General features: G+C 48.3%; 1 protein-coding gene across 2 annotated transcripts in view; it reads left to right on the forward strand.

Annotated features, from left to right (window-relative positions):
• EPHA8 (EPH receptor A8) overlaps positions 1-14,428 on the forward strand; it is a 60,934-nt gene extending 46,506 nt beyond the window's left edge. For both annotated transcript variants that reach the window (XM_083628583.1, XM_083628584.1), the window contains exons 12-17: positions 1,786-1,847; positions 2,666-2,875; positions 4,623-4,772; positions 7,596-7,786; positions 8,743-8,898; positions 11,583-14,428. In XM_083628583.1, the coding sequence (XP_083484709.1) occupies positions 1,786-1,847; positions 2,666-2,875; positions 4,623-4,772; positions 7,596-7,786; positions 8,743-8,898; positions 11,583-11,697 (884 nt within the window). In that variant the 3' untranslated portion in view covers positions 11,698-14,428. The remainder of the gene's footprint in view (positions 1-1,785; positions 1,848-2,665; positions 2,876-4,622; positions 4,773-7,595; positions 7,787-8,742; positions 8,899-11,582) is intronic.
• The last annotated feature ends 332 nt before the right edge of the window (positions 14,429-14,760 follow it).

The following is a 14,760-nucleotide window of genomic DNA, read 5'->3' on the forward strand; positions in this document are numbered from 1 at the left end:
GTCACAGTGCAAATTAGGTTCAACATGTATGTTGAGAAAGTGATTGGCAGGGATGAGGACCCAGCAGCCTTCTAGATTAGCTTTTGGCTAATTAAACCATCTATGGCCTTTTAAGCTTTGTGTGTGTGGCTGGGGATTATTGATTTTAGTTGTTACTATGCTATAAATTTTTGTGTTTTTATATTGTAAACTGCCCCTGTGATCCTCAGATGAAGGGCAGTACAGAAATGTAATAAATAAAACAAAAATAGATGCTGTTGATCTTCAGTATCCATCAGCCCCAGCCAGCATATTCAAGGATGATGGGAGTTTGTGGTCCAACATCTGGAGGACCACAGATCCTCCTTCTCTGGTTTAAATCAACATATGTCACTGAGTTTTCATCTCCAGCATCCATGACTGTGTTCTATTCCACTGTCAGAAACATTATGCCTCTCAATACCAGTCGCTGGGGGTCGCATGTGGGCAGAGTGCTATTGTGCTCATATCCGGCTTTTGGGCCTCCCATGCACATCTGGCTGGCCAGTGTCAGAGCAGGATGCTGGGCCACATGGGTCAATGACCTCATGCTCTTCTTCTGTTCCTATGATTCACCCATCCCTACCTACAGGTTAGACCCCTCTGAAAAGAGACACCTACGAGGGTCCAGCCCAAGACTTGGTAACCTTCAGCTTGGATTGGCCTACTGGCCAGCTGTCAATTGTTCTGAAGCCTCAGGCGGGAGTTTAGTTCTCCTCTCTCCTTTAGTTGTTGCCTCTCATTTCAGAGGGAGAGGAAGGCAGCCTGTCCCCGGCTGCTGTCCTTGCTTCCTTACGAATATCATTAGCAAAATGAGCCGTTGATTTGGGTTTGTTCTTCCTGCAGCGGTTCATTTGATGGAGATGAGAAAAAAGGGAGGGGGGGAGGGAACGTTTGGCTTGCGCTTCTGACTCTCTTTTCCTGCACAGAAGTAAAATGTCCTTTCACTCTCTTTTTTTTGGGATGAGCTGAATTGAATTGAATTATAAAGCTGGGGAGGAGGGGGAGCTTTCGGGTCACACTTCTGATGCAAAGCATTATGGTAATAGGATGCAAATATCAGAATGACTTAATAGCATGAACGGTGCCTATAGATTGTCTGTCTTTGGTATCCTGTGAGGAAGTCTCAGGAACTATGGTGGAGCAGAGAGGGCTTTCTAAATGTCCCTTCCCCACCAGTAAGCACCCCAAAACCTGGCACCAGCAGTTAGTCAATTCAGACACTGGTCACATGCCCCAGGGACACTGCAATGCCTGACCCAGCTGCCTCCTTGCCTTCCCCACTGGGCTCCAAATCAGCCCTATTGGAAATAGCCAGGCGTACATTCTTCTTTGGAATGAGAGCGAAGCTTGACCTCTAATCTGGGGGTTACCCCAAATGCAATGTCCTGACCTAGAGACTCTGCAGTTATTATAGCTCTATATAGGCTCTACAGGCTCTTCCAGGTTTGACAAAGCTAGATTTCCTTTTGGGAAAATAATGATGACCGGTGACCACCATGGGTGGGAATCAAGCTTGGCCCCCATTCAAAAGTGGCACTACTCCTCATCTACTGCCAAAATGATATCTTGGAGGGGGGCATCTGGAAGGGCAGTGAGTGGTGCAGCAGCTGAAAAAGAAAATACTGCACAGTTGTGGTCAAGTAGAGTGGGGGACCCATTGGTGCCCCTCGTCAGCACAATGTCTCATACCAGTCCTGAACAGACAGAAACACATCAGCTGCAAAGGCACATGCCTATTAACTTGACCTCTCTTGTCTCCTGCAGGCAAATTAGTCATGATTGTGACCGAGTACATGGAGAACGGCTCACTGGATTCCTTTCTCCGGGTAAAACAGCACGCCTTCTTATTCATGCTGCATGGTTCCTGGCAGAGTGACTGACAGGAGCAAGGAGAGGCGGGTGCTGCAGCCTCATGACAGTGGCGTCTGACTGGAGGATCACAGGAGGAAGGATAGTATAGAGCCCAAAATGGTTGAGAGAGGGGCAGCCAGAATAATCAAGGGGGTGGAGCTAGTGATAGCTCAGCTGGTTTGAGTATGGTGCTCATAATGCCAAGGTTGCAGGTTCCATCCCCATATGGGACAGCTGCATATTCCTGCATCGCAGTGGGTTGGACTAGATGATCCTCAGGACCCCTTCCAACTGTACAATTCTATGATTCTATGAATACTAGAACATAGGGGCATCCAATGAAGCTGAATGTTCTTCCAACATCTCCCAACTTTCAGGAAAGGATGGAAGAAAGCATTGCTTCACAGGGTGCATTGTTAAACTCTAGAATTTGCCTCCACAAGGGGTAGTGATGAAATGTAACCCCTGTATTTTAGGTGGTCCTGGGATATGCATTAGTGGGGTGCAGTGTGGGCTGGTGCCTCCAGGGGTCGCCCATGAGAGACAAAGCCAACTCATTCTAGTTTTGTTCCCGTCCTCCTCCCTGGTAAGATCTACAAAGGCAACACTAAGGAGGAGGAAGCTGGCAGACAGCGCCACCCACAGGACTGGTTTTAAGTAAGATGGCTGGCAATCTGGGGCTGCTTAGAGGCAGGCTGAGTTTGGTGTGGCGGTGCCCTGTTCACCCTCCGGACAAGCCTCTACCGGTGACACGACACTGGCTGAAAACTAACACGGGCTGATCTTTCTCCAGAAACATGACGGGCAATTTACAGTGCTTCAGCTGGTCGTCATGCTAAGAGGCATTGGCGCTGGCATGCGCTACCTCGCGGACCTGGGCTACGTGCACCGCGACTTGGCGGCGCGCAACATCTTGGTCAACGGCAACTTGGTCTGCAAAGTCTCTGACTTTGGCCTGTCGCGAATCCTGGAGAACAACCCCGAGGCTGCTTATACCACCACGGTACACTCTGGCTTGCGGCACACAGAGGCTACTTGTCGTGATAATGTTGTGATTATGATTAGCTTTCTTTTTATGGAGTCCTGACGGTGATGATGATTTTAAATACTGCTGGATTGCCATGATGGCTTCTAAGCCTCTGAAAGGAGACTGGTGGTCTCTTGGGACCAGTGGCATCTGGTGGGGCAGAAGGTAGGGAGCCCAGCGGTAGGAGGAGCCAGAGGCAATAACAGGCAGAGCCAGCTTTTGCTAGTTTTGTACCCATCCTCCTCTCTGATGCATTCAACAGGGACAACACCGATGCTGGCAGGTATTGCCACCTCTGGACTCTGAAAGCAGAGAGGCAGGTGGGGGTGGAAGAGGGCAGACTGAGGTTAGCAGGGCAATGCCCCATCAACCCAAATGAACCCCACTCCTCAGCATCTCTGTAGACATTTAAGGCATCTGGAGAATTCCCTGGACCTTAACAGATTTTGGGGGAACCGTCCTTCAAGCAGTTTTGTAGCTTTGTTGAACTGGTGCCTCTTCCTGCAGATCCTAGCTTGGGGGCTCTTCATGCACACATGCACACAGAGAGAACCACATTCAGCTTAACTCTGCTTGTCCCCTCCTTGTTTCTCAGACAGCCTCCCCCCCCCCATATTCCTTTCTCAGCAAAATATAGGAGCCTGGCTTATATATATATATACCAGGCAGGACCATGGTCCACTATGCCCAATATTGTCCACTTCGACTGGCAGTAGCTCTCCAGGCTCTCAGCACCTGGAGATGCTGGGAATTTACCACCAGACATTATGCAGGCCAAGCATGTGCTCTCCTGCTGAGCTACAGACCTTTCCTTAGGGATGTCTGATCCTACTCTCTGGAGCCTGTCAGGTTCCTATTGCCCCCACAGGTCTCTTTCACTGCCTTCCTCCAGCATCCGGTTCTACATCTGAGATGTTGCTGCTGGTGCTGCTTCAGAGTTATGAATCTGGGCAGCTTTCAATGCTCAGAAGTATCCTGAAATGAGCTTCATTTCGCCCAGAAAATGGCACACACATTTACAGCATAGATGGCCATTTGAGGGGCAGATGAAACCATCAAGATATACCCAATGCTAACAGCCAGGAAACAACTTCTTGGAAAAGGCAGACATCCCTATCGTGTGCCAGCTTTATATGGTTTGAGAAATATTGAGCTGATCCCAAATTGAGCTTAAGGATCATTCACTCACCACTAATTTGTACATAAGTGATGGAGAATCTGAAACCTGGAGGGCTGAATGCAGCCCCAAGCCTCTATAATCCTTTCCCTGCCCCACATTGCACCCTCTTTAGATGTTGGCATGTGTCCTTCAACTCTGATCCCTGGATGAAGGACAGAGAGGGTGTGTGAAACTAGTCTGTTGTGCAAGAGGTCAAATTGACCCTTGTTTCTCCGCCCACTTTTGCCTCTGGCTCCACCCACCATTGGCATGTGGCCCCCAGAAGGCTTCCCGGATGGGAATGTGGCCCACAGGCTGAAAAATGCTCCTTGCCGCTGCTGTGCACTCTCTCACTACTTACCTTTAACTGCAGAAGCCCATGCACACAAACACAGCTAGCTATGGAAAGCTCTTAGCTAACTTAGCAGCCAGTCAAGGGTTCAGGGTTTCACACCCCCTGGGTGCCTGTTTTGATGAATCCAGTGGTTCTTGGTGGCTAGTGGTAGTTGCTTCATTCAGACTGGTTGACTTGCATGTCTCTGCCTTGGACTTTCCTTATTGCAGGGTGGGAAAATCCCCGTTCGGTGGACAGCGCCAGAAGCCATCACGTACCGGAAGTTCTCATCAGCCAGTGATGTGTGGAGCTACGGCATTGTCATGTGGGAAGTGCTGGCCTATGGGGAGCGGCCTTACTGGAACATGACCAACCGGGACGTAAGGGAAGCAGCTGCTGCTGCCCATGACTTAATCTATTCCTCCACCTGAAACAGAACTTGTGTGAAAGCGATCCCTGTAGATTTCAGCATTGTGGGAAGGGAATTGTGCACATCCCCGGGTCATTCCTTTCCCCAAGTTGCCAGGAAGACAAGAATGGTCTCTGCTGGTGAGATCAGAGTAGGAGAATTGGGTGCAGCATCTGAACAGACCCTGGAACCAGAGACAGGCACCCTTCTCAACTCTTTGCTCCTGCACTTCATCAAAAGCTGCCTTCTGCCAAATCACACCATTGGTCCATCTAGTTCAGTATTGTGTACACTGACTTGCAGGTGCTCTCCAATAGTTTCAGACAGGGATTTACCTGTCTAAATGTTGGGAGTTGTACCTGGAACCTCTTGCATGGAAAGCAATGAGCTATGGCCCTTCTGTTAAGATGTGAGAACAAAGGAACCTGCCTTATCCCGAGTCAGACACTTGCCCTATCTAGCTAAGCACATTGACTGTCAGTGACTCTCAAGGGTTTCAGGCAGGAGTTGGACACAGGGCCATGTGTGGGCAGAAAATGGAGTGAGAATAGAAAATGGGTGGGGACATACCTCCAACCCCCCCCCCACTTTCTGTCACTCTAGTTTCTCTCCTGATCCTGGCAGGTTCCTGGAAGAAGGACCATTCTTACCAGAGGTCTGAATCGATGACCTAAACAGGATTTCTCCCCTTATTCCCATCACTCTGTCTATGGTGGCTCCCTCTCTCATTACCCCTACACCTTGGTAAAGCTCTCTGAACTGATAAATTTCAGAGGGTCCCCACCCCACTGCCATCACCATCGCTCCACCAATTTCGGCTCCTGCCATGTTCTCCTATGCCTCAGGATCTGTTGAGACCACATTCCACGCTATCAAGTGTGTTGGTCTTAAACAGGCTCCATGGGGATCTTTGCACTGTGACAGACTAGCTGGCCTCTCCTTGAGGAATTTGTTACTCAATCCAGATGGCTGCCAGTTTAGAAGGAAGTGTGCCCAAGAAGACATCAAGGAAGGGCAACGAAAGAGCAGAGGGAGGTCCTTCAGCCAGAGGGTCAATCTGTTATTGATGTCTCCCAGCCCCCCACAACTTCTGCACATCATCGTTGTTGGGTGGGATTGCAAAGAAAGTCGTAATGTGCAGAATTTTCGCTACCCAAACATGGCATGTGTTGTAGTTGTGCACTCCACATTGAATGGGATTCCACATGTGTTCAGAATCTTTTTTTGTCAAAAATTAAAAATGCTTCAGTTAATTGTGTGACTTGATTACCCTGTTAAGTATCAATTGATAGTGTTGTTTTGAAAAACAAAAAAGAACATTAATTGCAAGTGAGTCAATTCCCTGGATGAATCTTGCAGTAATTACCTTGACTAGCCTGAACCCTGGCTATGTCTCTGCTTATCCATCCCTGCGTACCCTCCCAAGTGGGGGCTTGCAGGTTACCCAGCATGGCTAGTACTGCTCCAATTTCTTTCTCTCTCTCTCTCTCTCTCTCTCTCTCTCTCTCTCTCTCTCACACACACACACACACACACACACACACTGTATGTTGCAGTGGGGAAGAAGTGTAGATCATGCAGGCATTCTGTGAGTTCACAAAACACAAAGTAAGCAATTATGAAATCATACAAAGACCCAGCATACCGAAGCAAAAGAGCTGGTCATTTACGAAACAGACACAGCTGCAAAGCGGGGTGGGCTTAGGCTCTAGAGAAAAGTGAACGAATTGGGGAAATCAGGCAAATTGCACCTCTGCTCAGTCCCTGTAGCCTCCAGGGACAATAAGGCATGTAGAAGGAAATTCAGGCAAAAATAGTGGAAATTGGATGGGGCAGATGATCTCTGGCAGGAGCAGGGCTCTACCCATTCAAAAAAGGTCTTCCGTGAATTTGATATGAGGTCTAGAAGCACATTCTACTTTTCCTTTCCTTTTCCGCCATCTCTCTTTTTAAAGCAGCACAGTATCCTTTTCCAAGGATTCTTCAGGCAGCCCTGAAGGCCCAAGGCTGGAGGTTAACAAGATGGGATGAGAGAGAGAGAGAGATTTGAATCAGTTTGCATTGAAAGGCAAACCTGCCTAGTTTGCAATGCTTGAAACAATTCACAAACTGGAACACAGCAGTCCTTCAGCATTTGCAGTTCTCTGAATTTTGCAAGGCAGTTCTCCAACCAAGTAGTTTTTAGAGAGAGCACACATACTAGGATGGTGTGGGCATATATTAGTGAAAATAACATGAAATTGCATTCTATTGGGGGAAATTTGCTGTGTTAAAATGTGTCTGCTATGTTGCACGACATATGAAAATGTGTATATAAGGAGAAATGCTGACGGATTTTCCTGAGGATTTTGTTCTTTTCTTTAAAAATGCAAACTGATGTAGAAATGGGCAAAACTAATTTTGAGACTGAAAAAATGAGAGAAATTGAAATGGGCAGGTTCACCCTTCCTTAGCTGCAACTGTCTTTTCCTGCTTCTAAGCTTCTCTGGGGGCATCAAGACAAACTTTTTGACCTCACCTAGCAGGGTGATTCTTAGAAAGGCAAACCTTTGGAGAGGCAGTGCTGTGTAGTGGTTAGAGTATCAGACTAGGACCTAGGAGACCAGGGTTCAAATCTCCACTCAGGCATGAAGCTCACTGAGTGTCCTTGAGGTAGTCACTACCTATCTGCCTAACCTCCCATGCAGAGTTGTTGTGAAAATAAAATGGAGAAGGGCAGAACCTTGAGTGCACAACCTTGGAGGAAAGAGAGGTGTAACACCAATAAACGCACATTGTCAAACCTTCATCGCAGGTCATTCAGTCGGTGGAGGAGGGTTACCGGCTGCCCGCCCCCATGGGCTGCCCCACAGCACTTCATCAACTCATGTTGGATTGCTGGCAGAAAGATCGGAATGAGAGGCCACGTTTTTCCCAGATTGTCAGCATCCTGGACAAGCTCATCCGCAGCCCACAGAACCTCAAGTGCACGGCCACAGTCAACAGGTACGTGTTTGCCAGCAGAGAGATGCTCTGCTCCCATGGGAAGAGAACTAAGATGGTTGTGTGTCCATGGCTGGAAACCAAAGTAAGGTCATCGGTGTCCATTGTTCCCCTGGCAATGAAGACAGGAGTGGAGGAAGGCAGCCAAAGGTGGTTAGAACCACCCAGGACAAGGTGAGGTGATGGGGGGGTGTCTATCATGCACCATCAAAATTATAATGAAAGTTTCAAGTGCTCTGTGAATGAGACAGTCCTACAGAGAAGAACACCTTTGAGAAATTAGAGGAGGAGCAGCAGTGATTGCTTACTACAGGGATGGGGAGCCTGTGACACTTCAGATTCTGCTGGACTCCAACTGCCACCAACACCTGGACAGCATGCCCAATGTTCAGAGATTATGGGAGTTGTGATCCAGCAACATCTGGAAGGCCACAGGTTCTCCCACCCTGGAATCCCCATCCAGAAAGGGGGCTCTGTGCTGTTTCTCTGTATGAGTCACTGTTCTGACTTCTATTGACACACTAAAAGGAGAACTTGTGGCTCTCTACATCAGTGTTTCCCAGACTTAGGTCTCCAGTTGTTTTTAACTACAACTCCCATCATCCCTAGCTAGCAGGACCAGTGAGCAGGGATGATGGGAACTGTAGTCCAAAAACAGCTGAAGACCCAAGTTTGGGAAACACTCCTCTAGATGTTGGGCTACAATGACTATCAGCCCCAGCCAGCAGGGATGTTGGATGTTTCCCTTGTCTGGCTTACTGGCTCTGAACAGAGTGAGCCAGAGCTCAGTTGGCTGTGCTCTGCCTTGTTCTCCCTCTTGTCAAGAAGCAGCTCATTCTGGGAAAGGGGAAAAAAATAACTGGCCTATGCTTCCTTAGGTGCCACACGCTTTCTACACAGAATCATTGCTCCACCTTCCACTCACCTCTCCCTCCTGTGCTCCATGTCTTGGCTTGCAGATTCACCCAAACCATCTCGGAACGAGGCTGCATCGATTTCACCAGCTGTGCAACTGTGGAAGACTGGCTGGACTCCATCCGGCTGGGGCGATACCAAGAGAACTTTGCTCTGGCCGGCTACTCTTCCCTTGGCATGGTGATGCGGATGAACATTGAGTAAGCACAAAATGTGTGTGAGGGGTGAGGGGGTTGAGGCTTGGTGAACAGGGGCCAAAATGGGGTGCCAGTCCCAACATCTTCTCTTCAGTCACTGCTAGGCACCATGGCAGGGGTAAGGACCAGAGGCTGAATGTGGCTCTCTAGATCTCTCTCTCAGGCTCTTGGGACCTTCCCCAGGCCACACCCTTCACTCCCCCTACTTTGCACCCTCCTTGAGTGTTTTTGCCTTGCTGGAATTGGTCCTCGAACTCTGACCATGCACTTCATTTGCATGGCTGGAGACTAGAGAGAGGTGTGGGTGTGTGAACTAGGCTGCTGAAGAAAGGTAAAATTTACATCAGGGTCTTTTCCAGGGAGTCTTCTCTTCTCATGAGGTGGCCAAAGTATTGGAGCCTCAGCTTCAGAATCTGTCCTTCCAGTGAGCACTCAGGGCTGATTTCCTTAAGAATGGATAGGTTTGATCTTCTTGCAGTCCATGGGACTCTCAAGAGTCTCCTCCGCTGTTTCCCCTAGGGAAACCCATTTTTTTAGTGCTAAATTGGAGCAGCTGTCAATCTGCAGGAAACCCAGATGACGTTTCCTCCAATTCAGTGGTAAAGGTTGGGTTTTTCTTGAGTAAAGAAGTAAGACAAGCGGAAGTCTGGATGAGCCCCCAGTCTAGGGGGTGCAGCTGGCTGTTGTCTTCTTAGCCTCAGTAGAACTCAGTAGAGACAAGGATGGGGATGAAACCAGAATTAGTTGGCTTCATCTATCATTGACTCTGGGTCTGTCTCTTCTTGGCTGTGGCTCCACCTACTGTTGGCCTCCCTGCTTCCCACCCTACCAATCCCAGTGGCCTGCTTTGCTACTGACCTCCAGTCAGGATCCCTGGGATGCATCTACACGCCTCTTGAGCCCCTTGGATCTCCCTGCCATTACATTTTAGGAGCCTAAACTGCTATACAACCTATCAGTTGAAAGAGGCCAGGAGAAGCATTAGCATATTATATGAGGAGTGTCAGGCAATTCCTCAGCCACAGCTGAGGAGCTTTCTGTTCCAGACTTGGCTGTATCCCCCACCTGTTCTGGCTTGAGCAGAAGGCGCAGTTCTGTTGGAGAAAATTGGGAAGTGCAGATGTTAAGAGACTTAGTCATGCTGGTGCAGGAATAGGCAACTACCTCACCCACCCAGAACAGATTCCTCCTCATTCTCTCAGAGAGCAGCCACAAAACATCAGCAGAAGCTACTTCAGTGCTCCATGGGTGACCAGCAAGGCATTCTAAGAGATCCCACTTTCTGGCTCATGGTGGGTGAACTCGATTCAGCTCGGCTCAATATCAGCTTGAAGCCCAGGGCTCCTTCAAGTAGGGATGGGGGGAATTATGACTCGGCTTGCATTCAAAGGCGAACCGACCTGATTCTCAATTTCCAAATGTGCCAACTGAAACACAGTTCAACATTCACACTTCTCTGCAATGCCATTTCTCCAACCACAACTTGTGTACAGAAACACACATACCAGTGTCCTTAAAACTACATATCCTCATGAAAATAAGACACAAAAAGGTATTCTATTAGGGTAAAATGTTTTGCAAAGGAATGTGCGCATTGGGCCAAATTGCATACGGATGTGTGTTTTTCGGGAGAAATTCACGCTAAATGACTGCTGAATTTTCACAAGGACTCTGGAAACGTGGAGACCTGAACTCAAGGTTGGCAAAATGAGAAACCGAGAGAACTTGCCCATGCCTACTCTCAGGGGAGGTGGAGGTTGTTCCATTAGGGCAAATTGTGCACTGCCCCAATAACTTCTATGTGCCCTCAGCCTGCCCTCAGCTGCCTGCCATCTTCCTGACAACCAGTCCAGAGAGGGTATCCCTGGCTATCAGCTTCCTCCTCCTTAGTCCCAGTGTTGCTGTTGTATAGCTCAGCAGGGAGATGGGGACAAGAGTAGAATTTGTTGCTTTTTCCTTTTGTTGGCTCTGTCGCCACTTACTATTGGCCTCACCCTACCATTCCCAGTGGGCACTGACCACCACTGTGGTGGTGGTGGATCTGTCCCTTATCCTATTGCCGTATCAGTTTCAATTGCCCCTGAAAACGTACTTCCCTACCACCACCACCACTCCTTTAGATCCAAGTCCTGGATAGTGATCACAGTTTAGATAGAGCTCTGCAAAGAATCTCACTTAAAATGAAAAACAGGGAGAAATACTCATTCCGCCCCTCCCCCGTGATTTGCTTCAGTGAAAGATTCTCCCTCATTGAACACACTTTTGCACTTTCAATTATCAAGCAACCTAAATGGTGTTTTGGAGGGACGTGGGTAGAATCTCATTTTGCATTGCAAGTTCCATTGGCATAATGTCGCCTGGCTCAGAATACCCATGAGCATTATTAGCTAGACTAGGGGTGGGAAGCATCTGGCCCCAGCAGGGTGTGTATGTCAAATGCGGCTCTCTCTATATGACCCCAGGACCTCCTTCCCAGGCCATGCCTTTCACCAGCCTTGCTTTATATCCCCTAGGAGTGTTTCTTCCTGATTGCAGCATGTCCTTGAACAGGCTAAATGTTGCTCTCTAGATCTCTTTCTCTCTGGTTTGTGGGACCCTCCCCAGGCCACACCCTTCACTGCTCCTACTTTGCACCTTCTTTGAGTGTTCTCCTTTTGGTCTGCCTGATGCTGCCTTTGTTTCCACAGTGATGTGCAGAGTTTGGGCATCAGCCTCGTGGGTCACCAGAGGAAGATCCTGACCAGCATCCAGATCATGAGGTCTCAGCTGCTCAACACCATGGGCTCCAGAAGACACCTGTGATGGACCCTCTATAGACCCAGAAGCTTCTTCACCTGTGTTGGTGGCTAAGCACCTGCCAAGGAGAAATTCCTCTAAAGGTTGTGTGGTAGGATGGTTGGTTAGACGTAGGATTCTGGGCTGCACACAGAATGATCTGCCACTCTCAGCGGAAGGCCTGTTCCCCCTGGAGATGGAGGGCTGGGGCTTGCATTGCACAATTCATCACTAGGGTGGACTTCGTATGCACTGCAGTTCCCATATCTTGGACTTTGCTTGCAGAGGACCAAGGACTAGCACTTCTGCAGTGCGTGATGGTCCTGACCATTCTTCATGAGCAGAGATGGAGGACTATCAAGGGACTTTAAGCCTTATCCTGCCATCCCATTGCAATAAGCTCTGGCAGGCACCCTAAGCTGCCCTTTATTGGGATGGAAGAGAATGGGCTTTCAAGAACACCTCACCAAAACCAGGACAGGCAGAGAAGATGCATTCTGGGTCCTCACCTGCGCCTTGGAATCTGAGATGATCCTTTCAGAAGTGGAGGATGTTGCCTGCCGGGGAGGAGAAAGCCACACTTTGAATCTACCAGCAGTTCACACCCACAAGCCTGAAGCCTGGGCTGGGGGCCCAGGACTTGGGGCCACAAACTCAGGTTTCCCACATTCCAGCTCACCCAGCCAGAGACTAACCTGATGTGGCCCAGTTCCTCTTCCAGGTCTGGGGAGAGACTATCGCTGTTCTTCCATTGCTGCTAAAAGAAAGACCTTCATCTATTTGATCTCTCTAATGTCCACCAAGGTCTTGTCCTCACTGGGACAGGATGGGACCAGACATAGCTTCTCTTCAGCTGCTAGGAAGCACCACTATACTTCTGGTCTTTCATTATGGGATACAGGGTGGGGTGGGGTTGATGTAATTTGGTTCCTTGAAAGGCATTTGTGACTGTTTCCAGCCAAGTACAGAACTTGGGTCTGAGAAAGCCCATTGATCTCTTAGTAGGCCTCTCTGCTGGCAAGAGGATCCAGGCACTCTGGTGTTGGGCTGTACCATTTTCTTCTCATTTTTTTTTTTTTTTGAAGGAGGGGAGAAACAGCCCTCTGAAGAAACAAAGACACAGAACAAGCAATGCATGAGAGAGAGACTACTCACAACCCTCCCTGTAAATAGGATTGTCTGCCACAGTCCAGATGGTTCTCTCTCCACCCCACCCCCATTCGAATAAACAAAAACGGTCTAAAAGCACAGCATCTCTCCCTGCCCCCTGCACAGTCTCCAACATAAAGGAAGCTCAACTGGTCCATCTTTTTTGGAATGTTGACTCCCAGCATAACAATTGAGCATTTATACCCAATGCTAGTCCTAAGAGCAGAATCATTGAGGTTAATGGACATGGCTCACTCAGGGTTGTCTCCAACTAATGTTTACTCAGAGCAGAACCTTTGAAATTAATGGACCTCAGTTAGTTATGTCTATTTATTTCAGTGGATCAACTCCAAATAGGACTAGCATTTGAATGCAACCCTTGGGTTCACTCATTTCAGTGGTTCTACTATGAGTAGAACTTTGTTGACCACCACCCACAGCTGCCACCTTTCTTTGTGCATTCCCAAGGCTGTAGCTCAGTGGTAGAGTTGCCTGCTTTGCATGCCAAAAGTCTTAGGTTCAATAATTAGCATCTCCTGAACTCTGGTAGCAGAGCTGGGTGGGGGCTCTACTAGACCTTGGGGATCTGCTGCTGGAGTAGATCAGGGCCACCAACTTTTTAAGCCAGTGGGCAGATTTGAACTTTTGACAGAGTTGACATGGGTGCCACACTCTTTGGTCGCTTCTATCCACCACATCAACTCTCCCCACAAAAAGAGACAGAGTGTGGCACACTTTGCTCTTCCAAAATATTTGGGTTAAAGTCAGCCGAGTAGCATTAGTCTGAGCCTTAAAAGCACACAAAGCTGAAAGAGGAAGTGGGGAAGATTGTCACTCTTCCAACTTCATCTCTATGTACCTTTCAAAGGATAAGACGATAACCACTCCCACTCTCAACATGAGACCATGATCATCAAGTGGGCAGTAAGTCTGGGGGGAGGGTGCTCAGGGGCTTTGTGGGTGTAACGGAAAAACATCAAGGGTGTCATTGTTGAAGGCCCCAAGAGCAGATCTTACTCAATTAAGTGGACCAGTGATCAGTTTCCATACATATGTTTTCATGTGACACATGCAAGATCCTAGGAGTAGGACATGGGAGGAATATTTGAGTCATTCCATAACGCAATAAACCTGGCTAACCTTAGCCATCTCTGCAGGGCAAATGCCACTTCAGTTGTATAGCAGCAACTCTTTCTTCCTATGGAAGCTCTTCCTTCTTTCGTTTTCTTCCTTTTCTTTATTTTTAAGCAGAGAAAGATGCAATACCTTCTGTTTACAGTGTACAAATCCAGCAGCCAAGGAAGAGGAAGCACCAACCTCCTGTATGAACTGCAAGGGCTTGCAGAGCCCAATGTTTTGTTTTGTTTTGTTTCGCAGCCAGCACATAGGGGGTTAAAAGGGACTCCTAGAAGGTGAGAGGAAGAGGGTGCATTGGGGGGAGAAAAAGCTGCAGGACAGACCTTGCTCCCCAGAATCAGGGCCGGGAAGGGCCAGGAAGAGGGATGTGGTTGAGGATTCTGCCACGCAGTTGATTCATCCTTCCTGCTCTTTCTGATCCCTACGCCTCTCCTGTCCAGGCTGTCCTCAGAGAATAAAACTCTTCCATTCACAGCTTGCCTCTTTGTTCCTTATTTGATGAGGTGTCATCTGTGGCTACTCAATTTCTGCCGTTCACTTCAGAAGGGAGGTGCTTTTATCCCTTCTGGCACAAGCTATTTCTCTCTCAAACTTTTCCCAAAGTTCAAGATATGGAAGGAGGAGACATTTAGATCAGTTTGCATTTTAATTGACATTAGGCTTATTGAGGTCACATCCTCTCCATACACCTAAAACACAATTAACACACATTTCTCTCCCCACCCTCCACACAAAGAATCCTGAGAATTGTAGTTCAGCCCTCACAAAGCTACAGTGCCAAGCACCTTAACAAATTATAGTTCC

Source organism: Podarcis filfolensis (genome assembly GCF_964270895.1).
Source record: "Podarcis filfolensis genome assembly, chromosome: 8".
NCBI classification, from domain to species: Eukaryota; Metazoa; Chordata; class Lepidosauria; order Squamata; family Lacertidae; genus Podarcis; species Podarcis filfolensis.